Source organism: Nilaparvata lugens, chromosome 1 (assembly GCF_014356525.2).
Source record: "Nilaparvata lugens isolate BPH chromosome 1, ASM1435652v1, whole genome shotgun sequence".
Taxonomy (NCBI): Eukaryota; Metazoa; Arthropoda; class Insecta; order Hemiptera; family Delphacidae; genus Nilaparvata; species Nilaparvata lugens.
Window position 1 is genome coordinate 6,463,525 of NC_052504.1, and position 25,900 is coordinate 6,489,424.

At 36.9% G+C, this 25,900-nt stretch overlaps 1 protein-coding gene across 1 annotated transcript in view; it reads right to left on the reverse strand.

Moving 5' to 3' along the window:
• Window positions 1-25,900, reverse strand: part of LOC111061147 (dynactin subunit 1) — a 56,178-nt gene that overhangs the window by 19,913 nt on the left and 10,365 nt on the right. The window contains exons 5-11 of the mRNA XM_039419248.1: window positions 21,630-21,767; window positions 14,106-14,300; window positions 12,569-12,794; window positions 9,164-9,366; window positions 5,939-6,169; window positions 3,585-3,759; window positions 998-1,170 (exon numbers count right to left, since the gene is read on the reverse strand). Of these exons, the coding sequence (XP_039275182.1) occupies window positions 998-1,170; window positions 3,585-3,759; window positions 5,939-6,169; window positions 9,164-9,366; window positions 12,569-12,794; window positions 14,106-14,300; window positions 21,630-21,767 (1,341 nt within the window). The remainder of the gene's footprint in view (window positions 1-997; window positions 1,171-3,584; window positions 3,760-5,938; window positions 6,170-9,163; window positions 9,367-12,568; window positions 12,795-14,105; window positions 14,301-21,629; window positions 21,768-25,900) is intronic.

The following is a 25,900-nucleotide window of genomic DNA, read 5'->3' on the forward strand; positions in this document are numbered from 1 at the left end:
TAGGCTTACCTTAAACGTTAGATCTCTGCTGTATTTTCCTATTATTATTGTTGATTGTATTGCATTAAGAAGTGGAATTCGATAATAAAAAAGAAACAATTATTACTCTACCTCACTTTTAAATATTGATACAATTATTGTACTTTGAATTCAAATTCGATTCTTCACTTTTAAATACTTGCGATACGTACCTTTCTGACAATGGACAATGTAGCCAACATTATATTGTTGAGGCTATGGAGATATATCATCGTATTCTATTGTTTGATATCAAAAACACAATAATAAATATTAAATTATGAAACAGTAATTTATAAATATATTATTATAGACATAATACCGCGATTCACGATACATAATTATATAGATTATTACAGTCATTATGAGATTATCTCTCTATGATTTTTGTGAGATCGGACACGATCAGCTGTTATTCAAGGTCATTTTACAGCCCTAGGGCCGTAAAGTTTTACCGGCCTGGTCGGAAAACAATCACTTTCGGCCTCCATATGACGCACGTAAACCAGCTCATTACATCCAAGTGTGGCGAAAAAATTTTTCCCGCACTAGAGCGGAAAAGTGATTCTTTGCGTTCTGTAATCAGTGCAGCAATGGCCACTTTTCAACGTAACTGTAGGAAAAATATATTTTCCTGAGAAACCTTCTTCATTTTGATAGCTTGATGATATACAAATAGAAAAACTTTGAAAAATATCACCAGTAGAGAGTTTATTTTTAGCCTTTGCACAGCCTTAAGGGTTTCTTTTCAAAGCATTTTTCTAAATTTCTGAAGTAAATTAATAAAAAAAACGGGTGATTGAATCGAGCCTGAAAGTCTCTTTCCGACTTTTTGTCGGAAGGAAGCAAGCTCAAATGAAAGGTGACACTGGTTCGCAGGGGCTGGATCATCCAGCGAGCGAAGCGATCCCGCTGTCTAGTCACAAATAATATAGTGAACATGTTCACAAATATCGTATTTTATTAAGAATTCACTTACATTGATTGGTTTCATCTGAGCCAAAAGTTGTTCGTAATGGTTGAACATGTATTTCCGCTTTTCATTTTGCTCGTGTTTCAATGCATTTCTCAGAGAGCGAATCTCGTTCAACAGAATGGGCGATTCAACCACTTTCATTCCAATTCCGCCCGGAGAACTATGTACTGGACTAGCTGCAAAATATAATGGAAATATGTCAACAACGTATATTTAATCTATTGAGTACAAATGATATAAGATACAGAATATATGATATAAGTGACAGAATCAGATTCGATGGTCGTCCAATTTGTTCATGTTGAATAAACGATATTTATTCTTACTATTGTATTTTTATATGAATTAAAGTGAAAAAACACTCAAATTCTTCGGTGTGGCGACGACCGTTTTCAATTCAATTCAATTTTATTTCCACATAAAATTACAAATTTGTACAATATTGATAAGTTACAATAAAACAATAAATATAAAGATAGATTACCTTTTGTTTTGTGCTGGAGTTGCACATTCTCAAGCCAAACAGTAATGTACAATACATTTTTTTATTTTGTTATGCGATTTTGCCAATTTTGTTAATATGATTTGTTAAGGCAATTTGTAATTGAACATTCATCAAATGTAATGAGAAATAAAATATTTGTTTGGCACTTGACGATTTTTAATACAGACTAGGCTACAAACGTGAAAAGTGACAACGCTTTTGAGTTGAGAGTTTCAAATAGAGAAAGAAGGCTCTAACATTATCTTTCATTTTATTATGATGTTTCACCTACATGTTATAAAAACTGAATTTTAGAATCTCAAAAGAAGGTTTTCAATCAATCAATCAATCAATTTTATTTAGCCTGGCGATACAGTAGTACATAAGGCTACGTCACAAAATATTTTATAGAATTACGATACATAATAAAATCATAATTAGGTCAAAATACATAATAAAAATCCTTAAAATGAGTAAATACAACAATATCAATTAATAGCATTCAATAGTTCACCCATAATAGGGCTACGTTATAATTAACTATTTCATGTAATAGTTGACATTAATAATTTATTCTACCTACCACTGTCCTGAATTCCTCTAAAGAGTAGAATGGATTTTCTATGAGCCATTTTCTTAAATGTCTGAGGAATACAGGCAGGGGAAGGGTACGGAAGGAGGCTGGTAAAAGGTTGAAAAATTTTATCCCCACTATTGGAAAACTCGAAAGAGATTTGCTGAGTCTGCACCTAGGTACCTGCAGATCTCCACTGGCCCTAGTCGGATGATTGTGAATATCACTGGCAACCGTCAATACATTTTCCCTCAATTTTATCTCTTTCAAGCACTGATACAAAAATTCATTGAAGACTGTTAATATTGAATTTTCCTTGAATAGAGGTTTAGAATGATCTAGGTAATCTGCATTGCTTATTATTCTGACTGCTTTCTTCTGTAAAACTAATATTTTTTTTACACCTGAGGAATGGCCCCGTAACCTGATACCATAAGACAGGATTGAATGGAAAAAAGCATAATAAGCTTGTTTAACATAATTAGGCAACTCACATTTTAGTCTCCTCAATAGAAATATATTTCTGCTTAGCTTAGAGCAAATCATTTCAACATGATGTTCCCATAATAGTTTAGAACACATTTTTCACATTCTAGGTGCAATGTACCTGGCTACATGAAATTTTGGTAGAATAGCTAAATATTTGAGAAAATTCGAGAATTCATTGTTATTGAGTTTTTGTCACTTTTTTCAGAGATCAAGCACTAATTTCGAAATAGAGAATGCGGTGTCCATAAAGAAAAGTTACAGATCTTAATGGATGAAGATATGATGAATGAATAATATTTATTTTGGTAAATAACACGAAAATTCAAACGTATATAAAATATCTTATGACAAACATTAAGAGAGATATAATTATATGATGTATCCCTGTTCCATAATGTATATACTTCATTACTGATGTTCTTTATTATTGCATTTTGATTAATTGTAAATTTATTATTCATTACTTGATTAGTCACGTAGGAAAATACAAATATTTATTTATTTGTTACAATTAAAAATCATATGAATATGATCGGGATAGAACAACATGCATAGCCCAAAACTATTCTGTTCCCAAATTTTTATAAATAATAAAATGTCCGAAAAAATAGGTTATGTTCTTACTGTGGAAAGTTTAATTCAATTTCTGTCCAAAAATATATATGAGCTGATAATTTTGAATTAAGAATGATCAAAACACCAAATTATAGTAAAATATTGCACTTAATATCACCGCACTTTGAATAAATTGAGTTATTTTGTATACATCTTTTTTTTTGTTTTAATTAGATGTGGATGACCGAAGTTTGACAATATGCTACTCCTACTGGCGAACAAGTGATTTTCACTTATGCCAGTGGTTTCATTTCCACCTCTTGTACCTTTATTTTGTTGATAGAATGTAAGTAAACTAGATTAAGGTACATTATCCTAAATTTTGTAATTGTTGAATTTTGTGGAGGAAATAAATTTGATTTGAATTGAATTGAATTGAATTTCATGATATAATATGAAAAGCAGATACTTGATATCGTATAACTTACCAACAGAAGACTTGACACCTTCGTAGAATTTCTTTTTAGACGAATTTTTCAACTTCTCTTTGAGTTCTCCTCTCTCATTCTCGAGAGAATCGATGTCAGCTTGCAGATGATCCATCGTCTCTTCAAACTCCTTCTCTTTTCGTTTTAGTTGCTGCAATGCTTCTTCCAGTTTTCTCTAAAAGCAGAAGAAATAATCATTTAGAACGTGATACACACGAGACACACGACTCGAGGCCGGGGACACACGAGACTGTTGTTTTTGCCGGACGGTGTTTTGCCGGCGCCGTGAGTACAAAATACACGGGAAGGCATGAAGAAAGACACACTTCGGCCGGATGGCGAGAAACCGGATCCGGTGGGGAAATAGACCGGAGGCACTCACGGCTTTTCTCTACTTAGGCCGGGGACACACAAGACGGCGTACTGCCGGACGGCTTTTTTTGCCGGATCCGGCGCCGGTTGAACACACTGCAAGTGCCGTGTGAACACACTGCAAGTGCAGTTCGACGGTCGCTGGACATGGCGGCAATAAGAATGGTAAGTTCTTGGAGGTTCTCAGTCATGCTTATGAAATGGTACTCACGAGAGCTGAGAAATTGGCTGTGATATGTTTGCTCCACCACAGGAGAAAGAGGAAACGCAGCCGAAGTGTTTGGATTCATTCAATTTTAACCCTATAGAGACACACTTACTTTATGCTATCACAGTAGACACACTGGGGTGTTGAACACCCCAATTTAGTTTTGCATATTTCTTTGAAAAATATAGAGGAAAAAAGTACTTAGCCCATACTTCATCATTTCTTAATCATTTTTGTTCCAAGTGCATACAGAAATCGAAAGTAAAGCACTGCTTATCAATATTTATACTAATGTTAGAAGTACGTATGTTCCGCCTGAGTGTTGGAGCTCCTAATCTGGTTTGATGGAATGGCTTGATCATTGCCAATGACAACTTCATCAAAAACTCACGTCTCTTCATTCTATTGTTTTGAACCTCAAGTTGTAGACAATCATGGCATTTATTCCAATCTGATCTATCATCTCATACCACATTCGCAGTGGTCGATACAAGTAAATCTTTGTAAAAAAGTATTTGATAAAAGTCCGACGTAAAAGACACTCTGGGGTGTTAGACACCCCAAACGAAGAACAAGATGAGCTGGTGACCTTGTAAAATGCTATTACTGACTGGAAGTGGTGGAGAGCAGTTGACAATGCTTCAAACCTAATTTAGACTGGGCAATAATTTCTATCTGTCTGATGTAATTGTCAACTGCAGAACAGAAAAAAAAATCCCTGGTGTGAAACACCCCAGTGTGTCTCTTTAGGGCTAGCGCAAAGACAGCTTCATGGAGCATTTCATTCTTTATTTCTTAAGCTTAGGAATGACGATATTGAGTTTTTCAATTACTTTCTGATGTCCTTGGCCACATTTGACGAGCTTCCCTACAAGATAAAATTCAAAATAGAATGACAAAATACTAACATGAGAGATTGTATTCATCCACAAGAGATGCTACATCATAATTATCTAATATTTCCGATATTATAATGTATAATGATAATTAGTTCTTCAGTGACTGAAAAAACTTTTAAAAATTCTGATACAAGCTACTTTTTGACAAGGCGACAAAGTTGAACAGCTGATGGATAGGACCGGAACAGCTGACCGATAGGACTGAAAAACGTAGGACCAAAGACCTTAAAGAGATATAGACCAACAATGCCTATGCCTTCCCAATGATAGCTCTTACTTGAAATTGAAGGCCGCCATTGAGGTATTTTAGCACGAGATATTATTATATCTATATATTTGTAATATTATAGATTACAAAGGCATTGGTATGTAATAATCTTATAGGTTGCCCCCTCAATGGCCGATTTCAATTCCAAGTACGACACTAGCGCTGCATGTGAGTCTATGCATCTTTAAGGTCTTTGCGTAGGACCGAAGAACTGCTGAATCATTGCCACTCTGGGCGGCACTGGTTAGATTAGCTTTCTTTCAAGATGGCGGATTGTCGTCAGGATACTACACCTTTTCCAATTGTATTTGAGAAAGTATTATTGTATTTGAGAAACCGTCAAATGTAAATGAGAAGATATCAATTGAAAATGAGAAAATTTTCCAATTGACTTGTCGTGACTCTTCTGTTGTCTACAGTACAGGTTTGATTTGAGCAGGAAAGTATAATGTACTAGATACACGTATTACGATTACTACCATATGCTTTGCATGATGGCAAATTAATGTTTTCAATGGTGAAATTATTTCCCCTGTACTGTAAACGAATGATTAATGAGTATTATCAAGATATCAGAATTTATCAAGATAATGGAAAATATTGTCACCTCTAGTTTCTCCACTTGAAGCTCGTTGTCACGAGTGGCGTTGGCCAGCCGCTTCTCGAACAGTTCTTTCCTGACAGAGATCTCACCCAGTTCCTCCTGTTTGGTTCTGATGGCCAGCTTCAGTTCACGAATGTCTGCCTCCCTGGCCTCCAGACGACTTCTCAGCGCTTTCGTCTCCTCCAGCTCACTCTTCACTTGCTTGGCGCGTAGCACTATTGGTGCTGTTACCTCCTGCAACAAATAGACAAATCGTATTAAATGCTCTCAACAAATAATAGCTTTTTCCTACAGTTACGTTGAAAAGTGGCCATTGCTGCACTGATTACAGAACGCAAAGAATCACTTTTCCGCTCTAGTGCGGGAAAAATTTTTCCTGCACTCCAGATTTGCAACATGGCAACGCAAAATAGTTAGTAGGTTATATGGAGCACCAGTGCAGCAAAAGCAAAATGAAGTTGGTAACTGTGGTATAGTGTGGTGGTGCACGTTATAAAAATCTTGATGGGGTGGACAACAGTGGATGACAGCCACCTCATTCAGCATACATCCGCCATTCAAACACACATACTACATTCTATTTTATTTATTAATAATAAAATTACACAGATATACATTTGATGCATTTCAGGGAATTTTACCCATAATTAGCCTACCCACTTTTCATATTCAATGGTAACTGTAGGAAAAACTTAATGTGAAATACGTGCGCAAAGTTCCTCTGCTGCACTCAAGAAACCATTCCGCCCTCGCCTACGGCTCGGGCGTAAACGTTTCATTCGGTGCAGCAAACTGTCACTTTGCGCACTAGTTGCACAAATAACTATTCTGAACAGTTTAGTTAACTAAACTCTTTTCTAGTCATTAACCCATTTACTGGTCATTTTTATTACTCACTGGTCGTTTTCGTAGTTTCTTAAGGCTGTGCAAAGGCTTAAATTAACCTTTCCACTGGTGATATTTTCCAAAGTTTTTCGATTTGTATACTATCAAGCTATCAAAATTAAAAGTTATCTCAGGAAACATTTTTTTTTCGACCATTACTTTTTGAGATATGAGCGCCTAAAGTTTGAATTATTGTGCAAGAACATTTCAAGTTCGGTTAAAGATAAAACCATGAGATTTTAAGGATAGATTCTTCATGGTATTGTTGATCTAATAAAACAAAAATTTCCTGAAAATATCAATTTTTGAGAAAGTAAATCAATTTACCAAAAATAACTCAACTAAAAGTTATTTTTGGTTATTTTTAGTAAATTGAAAAATTGATATTTTTTGATTGATAATTGGTTATTTTTAGTAAATTGAAAAATTGATATTTTCAAAAAAAATTTTTTAATAGATCAACAGTACCATGAAGAATCCTATAAATCTCCTATCCTATAATATCCTATAAATCTCATGGATTTATCTCTTACCGAATTTGAAATGTTCTGTCCCAAAAATTTAAACTTTAGGCGCTCATATCTCAAAAATTAATGATCAGAAAAAAAATGTTTTCCTAGGGAAACTTTTTCATTTTGATAGCTTGATGATATACAAATCGACAAACTTTGAAAAATATCACGAGTAGAAAGTTTATTTTTAGCCTTTGCACAGCCTTAAATACGAGTAGTACGTTTCGTCAATTTATTGTCCATAATAATTCATACTTTCAAATTTTCATACATTACAGTTACAGAATGTACAGCTACAGAATTCTTAATCTATTATCATATCGTTGGATATTTTAATATTGCTATATCTTGAAATTTTAAACAAATTCATATTATAAATTATATTTTCGAACACTTCATACGCTAGATTCAAGTTTATATATTACATCCCTGATTAAGCTGATTTACGACTCACATTGGCGCACAAGGAATCTTCCTTTTGCCGGTGTTTTTGCCTCACCTACTGTACTTATGCATGTGATCATAAATTGAATCTTCATTGAATTCTATTCCAAGTGCTTGTTAGTTTTTATAATGCTACATCACTCAATGATAGCCAAACTATTTTTTGTAGTTTCCAATGTTAGTAATGAATAATATTATATGTTAACAGAATTTTGTAATATTTGTGTTTTGATGAAATGTTCTGTTAATCAATGATTTATTATGTATTTGATAAGAATAGCAACTCCTATTTTTGTATGAGTACTTGCTCAAGAACACATCATAATAAAACTATTTGAATTTGAATAGTTGAGGAGATATTGTGGTAGTTCCTATACTTAATAGAAAGTATTTTTATTCAAATAAGAGCCTGTTTATTATGAGAATTCAGTATCATTCTATGGAGACAAGAGTAAATTATGATACTTTCATGGAGTCAACATGTGAGTAGAATATTACTCATTTTAGTGCAACTTGCTTTTTGATTAAGTTTGTATAGTGAATATTGATGTTGTGGAACTTTCCCATAATTTTACACGAAAGCATGCTCCTGTGAAATAATAAATATTATTAAAATAAAGCGGACTTTTTGACAATATCTCAAGTCTCTTTAACTTGCTTTTCATTGAAATAATAATTTTTATGTATATATTGTCTCATTTAATTCTTATTGTCTTATCTAAAATGATAAAACATCACTTTCATCAAACATAGCCTCACTTTCATTAAAAATGTACGGTACTACGCAACTCAAGTCTAGGCTCGACCAAAATGTCGAGTCGACGCTCGACTCAGTCTCACAGTCGCGAGGTCGCGGAGACTAGAGTCGACAGGTCTAATTGTCACCATTTGGAAACACATGCTGCGTCGAGAAGAGACTAGAGTCGCAGTCTCTTCTCGACTTGAGTCGCGTAAGTGTGAGTTGAGCCTTAGGCTCAAGACTAGTCTCCGCGACGTCACCATTTGAAAACACATGCTGCGTCGAGTAGAGACTAGAGTCGCAGTCTCTTCTCGACTTGAGTCGCGTAAGTGTGAGTTGAGCCTTAGGCTGAAGACCAGTCAATTCTAGTCTCTGCGACGTCACCATTTGAAAACACATGCTCTCGATTAGAGTCGAGTCTCTTCTCGACCTGAGCCGCGTGAGTTGAGCCTTAGTGTAAGAATTTTTAATGAGAAATGCCTCAACCTTCACAGCAATTATGTTGAAGAATAATCATGAGTGTAAGTAACTTTTAGTGGAAAAATTATTCATTTAAATACATTCGACTTTGTTTTATTGCAAATCGGAGGTTGAAAATAATGACTCTCGTAGGAACTTGATGAACTGATCCATTAAGACGGCACTTACATCCTGCTTAGCTGGTTGAGTGGCCGAGTTGGCCTCAATCTCCTGCATGGACTGAGCCAGCTGGGCGATGTCGGCCGCAATCAGGGCAGTGGCTTGCTTCAGAGAGGCCACCGGTCCCGCCGACTCTGCATCGTCGAACACTTTCTCCCACGACAAGTTCAACGCTTCCAGCAGTTTAGCGCCGTCTATCGATCCTTCTATCTCTGCAATTAAATGATCAACTGCTATATTAGTGATTCTTGAACTGTTGTATAGAAATAATAGATATATAAATGGAATGGCTTTGTTGTTGATAACCGATTAATTGAACTAAATATTTATTTATTTATAGGAGTTTAGAGATAAAAAACAAAAATCTAGAAACCCTATGTAAATTACTCTCTTTAAGCTGTGTTTTCGTTTGTGCGTAAATGCCGTCGTCGACTACGACAGGGAGAGAATCTCAGGTTGGGTAGATTTCAATTTGTTTACATAACCTAAAAGATTATGTTCAATAATTATTATTTATTATTCATTTATACATTGCTACATACAATATCATTCTCAACTATGAATGATTGGGAAAGTAACAACAGGCTTGAAGCCCAAAACTGTTCCTTTCCCAAATTTGCATAGAAGTTAAAAATGCATATAAGTTTATCACTTATAAGTTTTGTCTAATTTTGAAACCAAGATATTTATTTATTGACCAAGCGAAGTGAGGTCTAAGATTCAAGTCAACGGTTTGGCATTTCTCTTAATGTTTAAATAATGTTTGAATATTTAAATGTTTATATGTTGCGCATTTACGGCGAAACGCGGTAATAAATTTTCATGAAATTTGACAGGCATGTTCCTTTTTTAATTTCGCGTCGACGTATATACAAGGTTTTTGGAAATTTTGCATTTCAAGGATAATTTAAAAGGAAAAAGGAGCCTCCTTCATACGCCAATATTAGAGTAAAAATCAGACTATAGAATTATTCATCATAAATCAGCTGTCAAGTGATCACACAGATGTGTGGAGAAGCCAGTCTATTGCTGTATTTCCATAAGTTTCAATCAGGTACTTGTGGATGAGAATACTGCGTGAGGTCTACTGTTCATAGAACCACTAGTTTTGAAAATATACATATTTGAGGGCACCAGGAACTAAATCCCATTATTGCCCCCATAGCACATTTTGAACATACAATTTTGAAAAACAATAAATGAAAATAAGATAACTAGTACTATTGGGTTTTAGGAAAAAACTGAAATCAAGATACAAACAAAATAATAGAAAACCTTGCAAATATGGAACTTGCTTATGGAACAGCAGATAAAAGAGAAAGAGAGAAGTATGTAACTAATACTAAAGATTTCAAGAAAAAACAAAGGAAAACAAAATAATAATATCGAGAGTAATCCACAATGGTTGAGTTCAAAGCCACTGATCGGTGAGTGAACGATGAGATCGTTGAGTGAACGTGGCTCTAAACGAAGTACTGTTTTGTCGTTGAACGATGCATAGACTCACATGCAGCGCTAGATTATTTGGAATTGAAATCGGCCATTAAGGGGACAGCCTGGAAGATAAAGACCTTAAAGATTTTTGTGATCTATAATATTACAAAAAATATATATTATATAATATCTCGCGCTAAAATACCTCAATAGAACCTTTAATTTCAAGTAAGAGCTAGCATTGGGAAGGCATAGGTATTGTGCGTTTATACCTCTTCAAGGTCTTTGGTCTAACTGATAAGAAAAAAATACGTCATATCCGTTTCGTTCACTGATCAGTTAATCGTACTTTTCCACCTATGGAAAAGAACGTAAATAGAGTAGCTGAACGTAAACAGACATGGCTGAATACGAGGTTGTTTACAAATGATGGACTCCATTATAATGTATTTGGGAGCAGAGAAATGCATGATTGCATAAATTCAATAACATTTAAAATATTTTACAAAGCATTTAAAACTACTCCAATCACCTGATGGTTTTCCATTTTAATTGATTACAATGAAATAGGTTAAGTTATAGTTTTGTTTACAAAATATGATCAACAAGGGGAAACATCTGTCAGTCATGACTCAGCAACCGTTCAGCCACAGAATAAGCCACAAAATGGAAGGTATGAATCTAACCAAGATTTGAGTGCACCAAGACCACGACACATGACTGCATCATCTTGTTAGAAATTAAAACTACTGCTGTATTACAATGTTACACTTCTTTCAAGATGGCGGATTATGGCGTCAGGATACTAGCCGACTTTCCATTCTGTGGTTCATCTGTGATCACTAATCTGTGATCAGGTTTTTTACTGAACGTGAAAAAACCCGATGGAATTGATCAGTGGCTTTGAACTCAACCAATCAGTCTCTTGGATTGCAGTGAAAAAGTAATAGACAAATGGAAGGACTCTGTTGATAACAGATGAATTGAACTAAATATACAGAGTAATACACAATCAATGCCTACAACCTGAAATACCATGCTACAGTGAGGTTCACGTTATAATGGCTGTGAATAAACTTCTATCTTTCTATAGTATCTTCTAACCTCTAATTACTTTTATTCATCTATAGCACCATTTCTATAATTGGGATTAAATATTTCGTTGATTAATTATTCTTCGACATTATTAAAAAAAGATCTGGTAACTTTGCGTAGGTGGATAGCGCTTTCTGCTTTGTCGAATGATGGAAAAGGATAGCAAAGCTAATGTTCATCAAATACTGCGATTATAACATGGACCTCATTATAGAGTCGTACAGTCGTCGCTTAGGAATCGGCCCATTCTGTGACAGTTCACGATAATAATCAACATTGGCTACATGGGAAGCATTGTCTTTAATTACAAGGATTATCGTTATAGAGAGGTCCACGTTATAATTGCAGTATTAGATTGAAGTTGGTGTTGCTATTCTTTTCTACCATTCAACAAAGCAGATAGAGCATCATTCTCTTCTATTTCCGCAACGTTTCCAAATCGTTTAAAAAATTAATTGACAAAAAATTCAATTTCAATTATGAAAATTCATTATTGAATCATTAAAACAAATTTTTATTGACGAATAAACCATGATTGATAATTTTAAACCAGAATGAACAGTTAATATTTACATCAGATACACCGTTATCATCTTCTATGAAAGGTAGTGGTAAGGCAGAGGATCGGCAACGTTGTTTTCCTATCTCACTCTACTACCATTATAACGTTGACCTCACTATAGGTAGGACCTTCCCGCGAGGGACTCCCCACCAACAAAGAGCCATACGAGTTTACTTTTCACCGGCTACAACCAACTAATACGTTGTATTAGAATCTAGTGACTAGCAACTACTCGTTGACTCCAGTTATAAAAATAAGTAGAATCACCATACTTATAATAATAATAATGATACGGTTATAAATTATTATTGTAGCCAACTGACCTCCGGAGACAGGTATCTGCACCAGAGCAGCCTTGGCCACGTCACGCATGACCTTGGCGACCCGGGCGGCCGACATGCAACAGTGCTGCAGGTCGACTGCAGGGAGGGGCAGGAGGGGCGAGTCCACGTTCTTACGACGGATCTGCTTCAGCTGCTGCTGGATCACCTCGCACACCGTGCACAAGTGCTGACACAGCAGAATTATGTTGCTCGGGTCGGGGCCCGCCTGAAAAACACCACATGAATAATAAATAATCAGCTGTGATTTTTGGAGTAAGTTTGGTTTCTAAATTTCTAAATAATTCATTGTTTACAAGTTTTGGAAACTTTACAGTTTACAGTTTGGTGCAATATTTTTATTCTTTTCTGTTTTCAATCTAAATATCGAGGCACCGAGCTTCGCTCGTTATTTTTACCTTATTGATAAACAGAACCATAGCCTACTATAGATATCTAAAGTAAACCATGACAGAACACAATTATTATTCTCTAAAATCATGTTTATATTTCACAGCTGGCTATAAGTCATCTTATGAATTTCGGGGATGCGATATTTTGATTGTTTACATACTCACATTTTTACTATCCACAGCTGTTTCAGCCAAGGATGAATTATCCTTTTAATGTCGTTCAGCGAGTTTTCTCAAGGATGAGACCTAGTGCAATCGAATCTTTATATCATAAACCTACTATGTTCCAAATTTTGTTAAAATCGTTAGAGCCGTTTACGAGATCCGTTAAACATAAATAACCAGATATAAAAATAGCCAGATATAAAAATAACCAGATATATAACTACAGAAATTGCTCGCTCAATATAATAGGATTAAATTCTAAATTTTGGTTTGTATATTTCTGGACTCGGAATTTGATTCAAAAGTGAAGCAACATATCCTTCCTTTTAGACATTGGCTTACTACTATCAAAATTCGGAAAGGAAACAGTTTTGGGCAAGGCCTGTTGATCCTTTTCTGATCATGTATTTGATTTGTGCATTGGTTAATGTAAATGAATGAATGAATACTTAAATGTTATTTCTTAGTGAACAAAAGTACAAACGAAAACATAGCTCCTGCAAAATTTTTGATTGTGACAAAGTTGGAACTTGTCAAATTACAACTTGACAAGACAAGACCGGTATGCATGAAGCAGCCTGCGAATAGTGCAGAAGCATCATTCTCTTATGGAAATTCCATTCTTAGTCTTAGAGAGCAATAGGCAGTTGAGTGGGTTTTTATCCAGTGTTGGAAGTGGCTATGCTGGGGACTCACGACAGTGCCGAGCGCCTCCTACAAGGATATCATATCTATACTGGGGACGCATGGCAGTGTAGAATGCAATAGGCAAAATATCGTGTTTCCGAAAACCATACGGTGACGTATAGCCAAATTGTAAAACACTTATTGACATGGGCTACTTTTAAATTAATGAAACAAAATAAATCTTATAGCACCCTTTATTTTAAAAAAAAAACTTTAAAATAATTGAACAACTAGTTTCGGATTTTTTCAGGAATCAAGATGAAAGCAGTCATTACCTGAGCCAGAACTTGAACGATGGTCGAATCGGTTCTGATGCAATCAGTGGCCGCTAGGAGCGCTTTGCCGGCGTCTTGCACGAGATGACTCTGATGCACGTGTGTCTCCCCGCTGGCCAGCAGGAACAGAGGGTGTGTCGTGTTGAAGTAGGTCACGCAACGCTCCAGGGCGTCCGTATTCACGTTCTCGTCCAACTATAAAAAACCACACAAGATATTACACTCACTTATTTTCCGATAAATTGCACTGATTTACTCGGGAAGATTATCTCTTCTTTCATTTTATTATAAGAATAGAAGAAGAGGCAGATCACGGATAAGGTGACTGCAGGATCTGAAGGGTGATCTGAATAGGATGAGGATTCATGGATGGAGAAGGATGGCGAATGACCGTAACGAGTGGAGGCGTGTGACGGAGGAAGCCAAGGCCCACACAGGGCTGTAGTGCTAAGAAAAAAATCTGGTGTGGCGCACTCACACAACTTTCCTTGCCGTTATGAGAATTGATCACCTGACGCTAGTGTTCCCGCGCATCACAAGTCTACTTATAAACAAAGATCTGAGTCAGCTGGTGACAGGACAATAACGCTGGAGACGTACGAGGTCTGCTATCTCTTCATAGTGAATCATTTAATAGAATCAACAGTTTGAAATTGGATAATCACATTTCCTCGAATTTCAAGCTTATTTTCAATTTTAGGTGAAAATGTTACTCGTCATTAATTGTAGAGATTCTCATGCTCAATTTTTTCCACTTGGCATTTTTTGTTTAAATTGTATCTGAAGCCTGATAATTGAGAATCTAAATTCAAACTTTGCATAGATGGGGTTGGAGCTCCTGAAATTTTTACAGATATGGGACTCGTGGCAGTTGATAGAGCTTATCAATGACTATTCTAGGTATGAATTTAATCAAAATCGTTGGAGCCGTTTACGAGAAAATCACGAAAAACCCTGTTTTTGACAACATTTTCGCCATTTCAGCCGCCATCTTGAATTGCATTTGATCGAAATTGTTCGTGTCGGATCCTTGTATTGTGAGGACCTTAAGTTCCAAATTTCAAGTCACTCCTTTAACTGGGAGATGAGATATCGTGTACACAGACGCACATACACTCATACACACACACACACACACACACACACACACACACACACACACACACACACACACACACACACACACACACACACACAACACACACACACACACACACACACACACACACACACACACACACACACACATCACACACACACACATACAGACCAATACCCAAAAACCACTTTTTTGGACTAAGGGGACCTTGAAACGTATAGAAATTTAGAAATTGGGGTACCTCAATTTTTTTCGGAGAGCAATACTTTCCTTACCTATGGTAATAGGGCAAGGAAAGTAAAAAGGAGAAATAAGAATAAAAACATGGGCAATGGATGAATAAATAGTAACTGTACTGAATGGGTCGATTGAATAAAACTAGGATCTAGTGACTAGCAACTAGTCGTTAGCTCTAGCTATACAATAAGATTATACAGCTGATTAGAATCCTAGCATTTGCTTGGAAATTACTTGAAATTAGCAATCGCTAGCTTTTATTCAATCAACCTAATGAATAGACGAACATTATAGTTTGGAATTACAGTATTTTAAGCTGCATTTACATCAACGTTATCAATGAAATGTTGTCTAGAAATAGTTTTATATAAAAAAAAGTTGTCAATTTTTTTTGTAGAAAACAAGTTGCTCTTCTTAAATGCAAAGTTCTCAATTTTTTGCCCAAAGTGTAAAGTCAACAAAGACTTGTATGGGAGGGGAACATTTTGTTTGCAACTTTGACAGTGAAACATATTAAATTTTGTTAAAAACAAGGATTTCTACAAGTTGACATGTTGATGTGCTTCTTAAGAAATTGGCAATAAATTTCCACAATTTTTGAAAACTCAGTTACAACTCTGGTGTGAACGCGGCTTTAGATTTTCATTTAGTTTCTCAAATGACCAATTGGAATTACGAACATATTCAGTGTGTCAACATGGTCATTGAAGGGACGACATATTTGAATTTGCACCTGTAAATTATATTTTTAATTATGTTGTATTATGTAGATGGCAGTGGTCACTGAAAAATATTTTTCCTGACAACTTTGCAGTCACCTCTGATAAAGTAGGAATCACTGATTTTGAAGTTGTTGTATATGTCCAGGCCCTCATCGCCGATTATACTTAGAAAAACTGCAACTTTCACTGGTTCCTTTTCCGCACTCTTTCCACTAGCAAGTAAATAAATTTCGAAATTTTGTTTAAATCTTTTCCAGTTTGAAACCACGTCACCCTCCAATGTGAGCGGTTCCGGTCACCTTCATTCTAACCAAAAAAACCTTACGGACGGTTACCGACGCCAAAATTAACTGTTTTTCACTTTGTCAAATTATTTTCCTCGTCGCCATCAAAGTTACCGTGCTCAAGTACTGCCAGACTATCAACAAACAAGTTTTCTTCTATAGCTTGAACCCGTTTTTTAAAAAATTTGTTAGAAAAATGGTTAGGCTTACCGCATTTATAGCATGCCTTACCTATTAATAGCAGGACACTGTTTATTAACGTAGATACCTCCACATCTTGAGCAATAAGTTTGTCCTTCTTTAGTTGAAGAGTAATGATGTTGTCCTTCTTTAGTTGAAGAGTCCTTCACTCTGGTAGAAAATTTTTGTCTCTGGTGATGTGAAATAGAGTCTATATCCTGATGTCCTTGAATGTTTTCTACTTGTTGTTTCGTCACCTCAAAAGTCTTACAGATTTCAGCTGCCTTATCCAAAGTCAAGTCCGGAATATTTAAAAATTCACTTCTATGCACTTGGAGAAATAATCACTTATGATCTACAATGGGACCAAATGCAATCTATGCTCAATATTAAAAACGTATTATAGTGAGGTCCACGTTATAATGACAGTATTTGATTAACAATTGTGTTGCTATCCTTGTCGACAAAGCTATCATTTTCTGGCTCTGCAACGTTGCCAGATCGTTTTTTAAAAATGTAGAAGTATAATTAATTTACAAAATATTCTATATAAATTATGAAAATGTATTATTTAGTCATTCAACAATACATTTTCTTGACACAAATAAAATATTTATTTATACATTTATAGATACAATATCATTCTCAACTATGAATGGGCCCGTTCTGTGTATATAGAATGTGGTAAATTGTCCGATTCACAATTTACCAGGTAAAAAGTTCCGCGTCCCATGGGAAGAAATTATTTTGACAGATTCTGTACCAGAAACCAGTTCTAGTTCCACGATTCCAGTCCCAGTTCCAGTTCCACGATTCCAGTCCCAGTTCCAGTTCCACGATTCCAGTCCCAGTTCCAGTTCCACGATTCCAGTCCCAGTTCCAGTTCCACGATTCCAGTCCCAGTTCCAGTTCCACGATTCCAGTCCCAGTTCCAGTTCCACGATTCCAGTCCCAGTTCCAGTTCCACGATTCCAGTCCCATTTCCAGTCCACGATTCCAGTCCCAGTTCCAGTTCCACGATTCAGTCCCAGTTCCAGTTCCCCGATTCCAGTCCCAGTTCCAGTTCCACGATTCCAGTCCCAGTTCCACGATTCCAGTCCCAGTTCCAGTTCCACGATTCCAGTCCCAGTTCCAGTTCCACGATTCCAGTCCCAGTTCCACGATTCCAGTCCCAGTTCCAGTTCCACGATTCCAGTCCCAGTTCCAGTTCCACGATTCCAGTCCCAGTTCCAGTTCCACGATTCCAGTCCCAGTTCCAGTTCCACGATTCCAGTCCCAGTTCCAGTTCCACGATTCCAGTCCCGCCCCACAGTCGACGCGTGGTAAATTGTTCCAACAAGGTACAGTTCCAACTATCCGAGCTCTCATTGGTCGATTGAATTTTGTAGTCTGCTTGTTTCTCTGCGGCTGCATATGCGCTGATAGCTTGTTTACCTTAGCATAGCCATAGAATACATAACCAAAAAAATTATGTTTGATAACCATTCGTTGAATGATTTTTTCTCAATAAAAAATTTGAGAGTAATGGAATGAAATAAATGCACACTTTTCTAGATAATAAATGTGTAAAACAGCCTTTCTTCATTCACGCAGCTAGTGAACGACACATTTTGGTGTGAATCAACTTTATAAGTGCGCACCAAAAGCTTGAACCAACGATTTTGAAATGGCGTTCCATGGGAACATTCTGCACTAGTCACGTGATGGAACAATTTAAGATTGGAACTGGAACAATTTACTGTACACAGAACGTACACATTGATTGGGAAAGAAACAACAGGATTAATGCCCAAAACTGTTTCATTGCCAAATTTGGATATTGATTATTTTCAACACAAATGAACAGTTTATATTACATCAGATATACCGGTATCATCTATAGGAGGCAGTGGCAAGGCAGAGGAATCGGCAAAGCTGTTCTCCTATCTTTCTACACTGTTATTGTAACGTGGACCTCACTATAGAAGTTCTTGGAATTATAATGAGAGTTTATTTAGCTCTCAAACCCAAATGCATGCTGAGATTTCAATAATTACTGATACTTACTGATGTTACTGAATGTATACTGATGTTACTGAATGTATACTGATGTTACTGAATGTTTACTGATGTAAATCCGAATTTAAATTCAATAGTTTCGTCCTATTCTTTCCCATCCCATCATCTCAATACTTGGAGAAGAGCTTTACGAGCAGTTAAGAAAAATATAATTGAGGTTTCTACATTTATCATGAGTAAATGATATACAGGGTCTGTATAAGTAACCGGACTGACCTCAGGAAATTTTTTATTGGCAAAATATGTACAATTTTTCTTTAGAAATCTTCAAAGTAGTCCGCATTGGAGTCGATAACACGCTGATACCGGATTTTCCAAACCCTGAACGCTCCCTGGAAGTCGGCAACCTCTATGCTGTCTAGATCCCTCGTCGTAGCACGTTGAACGTTTTCTAGAGTCCCGAACCGCGTCCCCTCAAGTTGTCTCTTGATCATGGGGAACAAAAAGAAGTCCGGTGGTGCCATATCCGGGCTGTAAGGAGGATGTGGCAACGTTACCCTCGACTGTTTGGTCAACTGCTCGGTGACGAGCAGGCAGTTGTGCGACGGAGCATTGTCGTGAAGGTGGATCCACGAATCGGCAAATCCGGACTCAATGAACCCGGGCGGTTAGTTGATGGAGCACCGTCACTAACTTGTGGCAGTTCACGAAGAGTTTGTGCCACCCGGCCAAACTGTAAACGGTCAGTACTACAGAGAGGTGCTCCATCGACTAACCGCACGGGTTCATCGAGTCCATCCGGGGATTGCCGATTCGTGGATCCACCTTCACGACAATGCTCCGTCGCACAACTGCCTGCTCGTCACCGAGCAGTTGACCAAACAGTCGAGGATAACGTTGCCACATCCTCCTTACAGCCCGGATATGGCACCACCGGATTTCTTTTTGTTTCCCAAGATCAAGAGACAACTTGTGGGGCCGCGGTTCGGGACTCTAGAAAACGTTCAAAGTGCTACGACGAGGGCTCTAGACAGCATAGAGGTTGCCGACTTCCAGGGAGCGTTCAGGGTTTGGAAAATCCGGTATCAGCGTGTTATCGACTGCAATGGGGACTAATTTGAAGATTTCTAAAGAAAATTGTGCATATTTTGCCAATAAAAAATTTCTTGAGGTCAGTTCGGTTACTTATTATACAGACCCTGTATTCGAGGTTTTTACATTTATTATGAGTTATTTAAGCTCTCGTAACTGAATATATGTTGGGATTGAGGAGTTTAGTTCTGACCTGATCCCGCTTCATCATCTCGATATAGCTGTCGACAACCTTCTCCTGTTGCATCATGTCTGGCAGAGCCCCACCCACTTTCAGGAGGGTTTCCGGGCTGCATGTGTTCAGGCCAAATATGAACTGTCGAAGGATGCCCTGCGTGCAACAAACATGAAAATATTAGAAAGGAATGAAAAAAAAACTATAGCAAACAAATACGGTTACCGAGAATAAAAATAAGAATATAAGTAGGAGGACGGTTACCGATAGTAAGTCGATATTCCAACCACCGGCACGAACCAGAGTGATTGACAACACCACACGAGGAGCCGTCACCCCTACTGCGGCCCGCCCCAGAAGCCGACTGAGTTTAGGCGGCCCAGGGCGACCCTAGACCTAGCTCCGCAGCGCAGGAAGGTTGCCTGACTGACTCAGACTACGCGCAAATACAGCAAATAATAGCAGCGTTGCTGGAAGTGAAACGGTCACAGAGGACTTTCCACCCAGACAAGGTCGGCGTGGCTCTGCCTAGCGGATAGACGAAAGATCACTCGGTTATTTGAACCCTCCAGCCAGGCTCAGCCAAGCAGCCGAAACTAAGAACAATGGAGTGGCGATCTCATTCGCTTTCATCACCAGCTTGCTTTCTCACGATTGTTTTGATTTTTGTGTTACCTATAATCAATAAAACTCCAGTCACCAGTAAAAAGTTTGCGGAAACGTGGTGAACTACCATATTAATGACTTTTCATTATGATTTTCAATTATTCTTTAGAAATCTTCAAAGTAGTCCGCATTGGAGTCGATAACACGCTGATACCGGATTTTCCAAACCTGAACGCTCCTGGAAGTCGGCAACCTCTATGCTGTCTAGATCCCTCGTCGTAGCACGTTGAACGTTTTCTAGAGTCCCGAACCGCGTCCCCTCAAGTTGTCTCTTGATCATGGGGAACAAAAAGAAGTCCGGTGGTGCCATATCCGGGCTGTAAGGAGGATGTGGCAACGTTACCCTCGACTGTTTGGTCAACTGCTCGGTGACGAGCAGGCAGTTGTGCGACGGAGCATTGTCGTGAAGGTGGATCCACGAATCGGCAAATCCGGACTCAATGAACCGGGCGGTTAGTTGATGGAGCACCGTCACTAACTTGTGGCAGTTCACGAAGAGTTTGTGCCACCCGGCCAAACTGTAAACGGTCAGTACTACAGAGAGTGCTCCATCGACTAACCGCACGGGTTCATCGAGTCCATCCGGGGATTGCCGATTCGTGGATCCACCTTCACGACAATGCTCCGTCGCACAACTGCCTGCTCGTCACCGAGCAGTTGACCAAACAGTCGAGGATAACGTTGCCACATCCTCCTTACAGCCCGGATATGGCACCACCGGATTTCTTTTTGTTTCCCAAGATCAAGAGACAACTTGTGGGGCCGCGGTTCGGGACTCTAGAAAACGTTCAAAGTGCTACGACGAGGGCTCTAGACAGCATAGAGGTTGCCGACTTCCAGGGAGCGTTCAGGGTTTGGAAAATCCGGTATCAGCGTGTTATCGACTGCAATGGGGACTAATTTGAAGATTTCTAAAGAAAAATTGTGCATATTTTGCCAATAAAAAATTTCTTGAGGTCAGTTCGGTTACTTATTATACAGACCCTGTATTCGAGGTTTTTACATTTATTATGAGTTATTTAAGCTCTCGTAACTGAATATATGTTGGGAATTGAGGAGTTTAGTTCTGACCTGATCCCGCTTCATCATCTCGATATAGCTGTCGACAACCTTCTCCTGTTGCATCATGTCTGGCAGAGCCCCACCCACTTTCAGGAGGGTTTCCGGGCTGCATGTGTTCAGGCCAAATATGAACTGTCGAAGGATGCCCTGCGTGCAACAAACATGAAAATATTAGAAAGGAATGAAAAAAAAACTATAGCAAACAAATACGGTTACCGAGATAAAAATAAGAATATAAGTAGGAGGACGGTTACCGATAGTAAGTCGATATTCCAACCACCGGCACGAACCAGAGTGATTGACAACACCACACGAGGAGCCGTCACCCCTACTGCGGCCCGCCCCAGAAGCCGACTGAGTTTAGGCGGCCCAGGGCGACCCTAGACCTAGCTCCGCAGCGCAGGAAGGTTGCCTGACTGACTCAGACTACGCGCAAATACAGCAAATAATAGCAGCGTTGCTGGAAGTGAAAACGGTCACAGAGGACTTTCCACCCAGACAAGGTCGGCGTGGCTCTGCCTAGCGGATAGACGAAAGATCACTCGGTTATTTGAACCCTCCAGCCAGGCTCAGCCAAGCAGCCGAAACTAAGAACAATGGAGTGGCGATCTCATTCGCTTTCATCACCAGCTTGCTTTCTCACGATTGTTTTGATTTTTGTGTTACCTATAATCAATAAAAACTCCAGTCACCAGTAAAAAGTTTGCGGAAACGTGGTGAACTACCATATTAATGACTTTTCATTATGATTTTCAATTATTTAATAAAATTTTTGACATTCTAAGCCTTCTAGCTAACTTGGGGTCGCTGAGAACGAATCTGCAATCATAATTCTCTTTTATGAATAGATAAAAGAATGAGAGTATTTATTGTCAAGAGAATTAAATGTATATAATATTCATAATTGTATTTTATGATTATTAGTTTATGCTCTAGATGATTGAGTATTATTTTGTATGCATTGTTTTTGGCAATAAAGTTATTATTATTATTATTAAATATCGGGGCACCGAGCTTCGCTCGTTATTTATTTATAAACTATTGATAAACAGAACACAATACTTTAAAATGATTGGGGTAGGACTAACAGGCAAAATTTTTGACATTCTAAGCCTTCTAGCTAAACTTGGGGTCGCTGAGAACGAATCTGCAATCATAATTTCTCTTTTATGAATAGATAAAAGAATGAGAGTATTTATTGTCAAGAGAATTAAATGTATATAATATTCATAATTGTATTTTATGATTATTAGTTTATGCTCTAGATGATTGAGTATTATTTTGTATGCATTGTTTTTGGCAATAAAGTTATTATTATTATTATTAAATATCGGGGCACCGAGCTTCGCTCGTTATTTATTTATAAACTATTGATAAACAGAACACAATACTTTAAAATGATTGGGGTAGGACTAACAGGCACAGCGTAAAACTGTTTCTTTCCCGAATTTTGATTTATACATTATAAATAGTCCAGAGAGTAGGTTTTGTTCCATACCCTTGAATTCAGGTTCAATTTTCAGTCCAAACATTTAAAAACGAAAAAGTTCTAATTTGGATTATTTGCAAACCAAATTGAATAACAAAATAACACTCACTAATCACTTAAAATTGTCAAATAATGAATAACTTAGATAATTATGATATACTCTAGTTTAGAATGATTATCATGTCATGTCAACAAATCAGATTATATTAATCAAGTAGCTTAAAATTTCTCGCTGATTGATTACACAGCTGGAAATATTTCTGTCTCTCTCCCACACACGCATCTTCTGTTTCAACAGATGACGAAATTATCATCTGTTTTTCCAAGGATAAATAGCATTGTTATCCTTTTCAACAGCAAGTTTTCTTCAGCGAGTTTTCCCAGGGATGAGACCTAGTGCAATCAAATTTTTATATCATAAATCTACTATGTTCCAAGTTTCGTCAAAATCGTTAGAGCCGTTTTCGAGATCCGTTGATCATAAATAACCATATATAAAAATAGCCAGATAACCAGATATAAAAATATAAACAGATATACAGAAATTGCTCGCTTAATATATAACGAGAAAACCCCAGTTGCTGATCTTCCGGCAACCGTTAACAGTCATCCTGCAATGCGGCCGAAACACTTCCAAGCCAGACACCCATCTCAAATGACAACAACGCCAAGCTGTGAGAAACCATCCTGCACTGCGGCGCTAGGTTAAGAGAACGAGTAGGATAGTGTGGGTCAAAGACTACTCGAACTTTGAAGATTTGATTTTAGATCCTGAATTGGTTCTAATGTGAATTATCATTTATTAATAATCTGAAAATTTAGCTGTTATTGATTGAAACTGTAGAATGAAAAATGATGTTGTGGAACTTTTACATAGGGTAAACCAGCCCACGTTGGGACACCAAAATTCAAACAGCTATAACTTGGACAAAAATACAAAAAATCTAGATTTTTTAATTATATATTGTATTTGCTTACACTTTTATCCTTGAGGATGGCAACTGCATTGATCGTCTATTGATTTTTTTATTGCAAAAACAATTTTTGGGGAGTGTCCCAACGTGGGCTTAAGATGGGACATCCCTTGCCCAGGTTGGGATATTGGATTAAAAATAAGCAATTCATTATTTTTGTCAATTTATAACATTTTATTATAATTATTGATAGTATAAATACATTATTTGAAATTTTTTTTTAGTAAAAACTATGACCAAAAGTAATTTGCACAAAGTGTGTTTGAAATCGAACACACCTCTGGCTACCTCTGAAGCTACATTGCAGACTATAATCATATATCATATTTACTTATAATTTATTTCATTGATATGTAGCCTACATTGAGTAAAATAAGATTCCGAAGCAATGCTCGTCGTTATAATAGGAGCATATCATGATTGCAGTGTCCCAATGTAGGCTGTCCCAAGGTGGGCAGATGGTGATGGCTTTGTTTTAGACAGAATAACTGGATTAAAAATAAGAGTACAATAATGTTCTATATGTCAAAATATTCATAAAATAATACAGAAGGCATATTAGCTGTGAGACTTACCTTAAATGGTGATTGTTTAAAGTAAAAATTGAAATTCCTCTTCTCAAAAAAAAACTTTGAGGTTACAAAAACATGCTTTTAATTTTTTCTTAATAACGACTGGCGCTACATCCGAAATTACTATGTCTGTAATTAAGGCTATAAACAGCTGATGAAACATCGCAGTTGTTACCAAACTAACACTCTCTAATTTCCCACAACTTGAAGTGTCCCAACGTGGGGTGGTTTACCCTAATTAAACACAGGAAAGCATGCTCCTGTGAAATAATATTTTTTTTTATTAGAATAAAGTGGATTTTTTGACAATATCTCAAGTCTTTTCAATTAGCTGTTAGTGATACATTCAGATACCAAATTGGATATAATAAACACCGGTTGCATAAAAGCCTGTTGAATTGAAATCGTGATTAAATGCAACGAGAACCAATCAGAGAAGAATTCTTTACGGAAAGGCTTTCTCTGATTGGTTATCGTTGCAATTAATAAATCATAATTAAAATTCAACAGGCTATTGTGCAACCGGGTCTAATACTCTCGGATACCAAAACAAACAAATCTATAATTAAGATATATCGAGACCATAACAAACAAATCGATGATTGCAATACATTGATAATTCCGATATAACAATAATTCCAATACATCAATAGTTCCGATACATCGATATGAGCGACAAATCGACATCAACGCCTACCTGGGGCCCGTTTCACAAAGGTACAAGTAGGTTACAAGTCTTGTTGCCAACCATGGTTTTGGAGAACAGCTGATTACTAGCGTTTCACAAAAGCAGAATTGTTAACTTGTAGTTACAATGGATTTCTACAAGTTTACAAGTGATTTGCTTGTTACGAACAAGTGTTTCACAAAGATTTTCATTGTAGCCAACAATTTTTGTCGAAATTACTTGTTCGTAACTATGAAATTTCTACCGAAGTGGAAAGCTATGTAAGGATTTACAAGTGATCATTACAATGATTTTAAATATTCAATAAATATTTTTAATAATCAAAAATGCCCTATAATCCTCTAAAATTCATTATTTTGGAAATATATGCATCAGGAAATTGAATTTAATAAATTTCCAAAATAGTTATTAATGTGTTACCTCATAGGTTATGTGTACTATAGTACTATAGTGTATTATATATATATATATATATATATATATATATAATATATATATATTATATATATTATAGTACATCTACTATATATATATATTATATATATATATATATATAT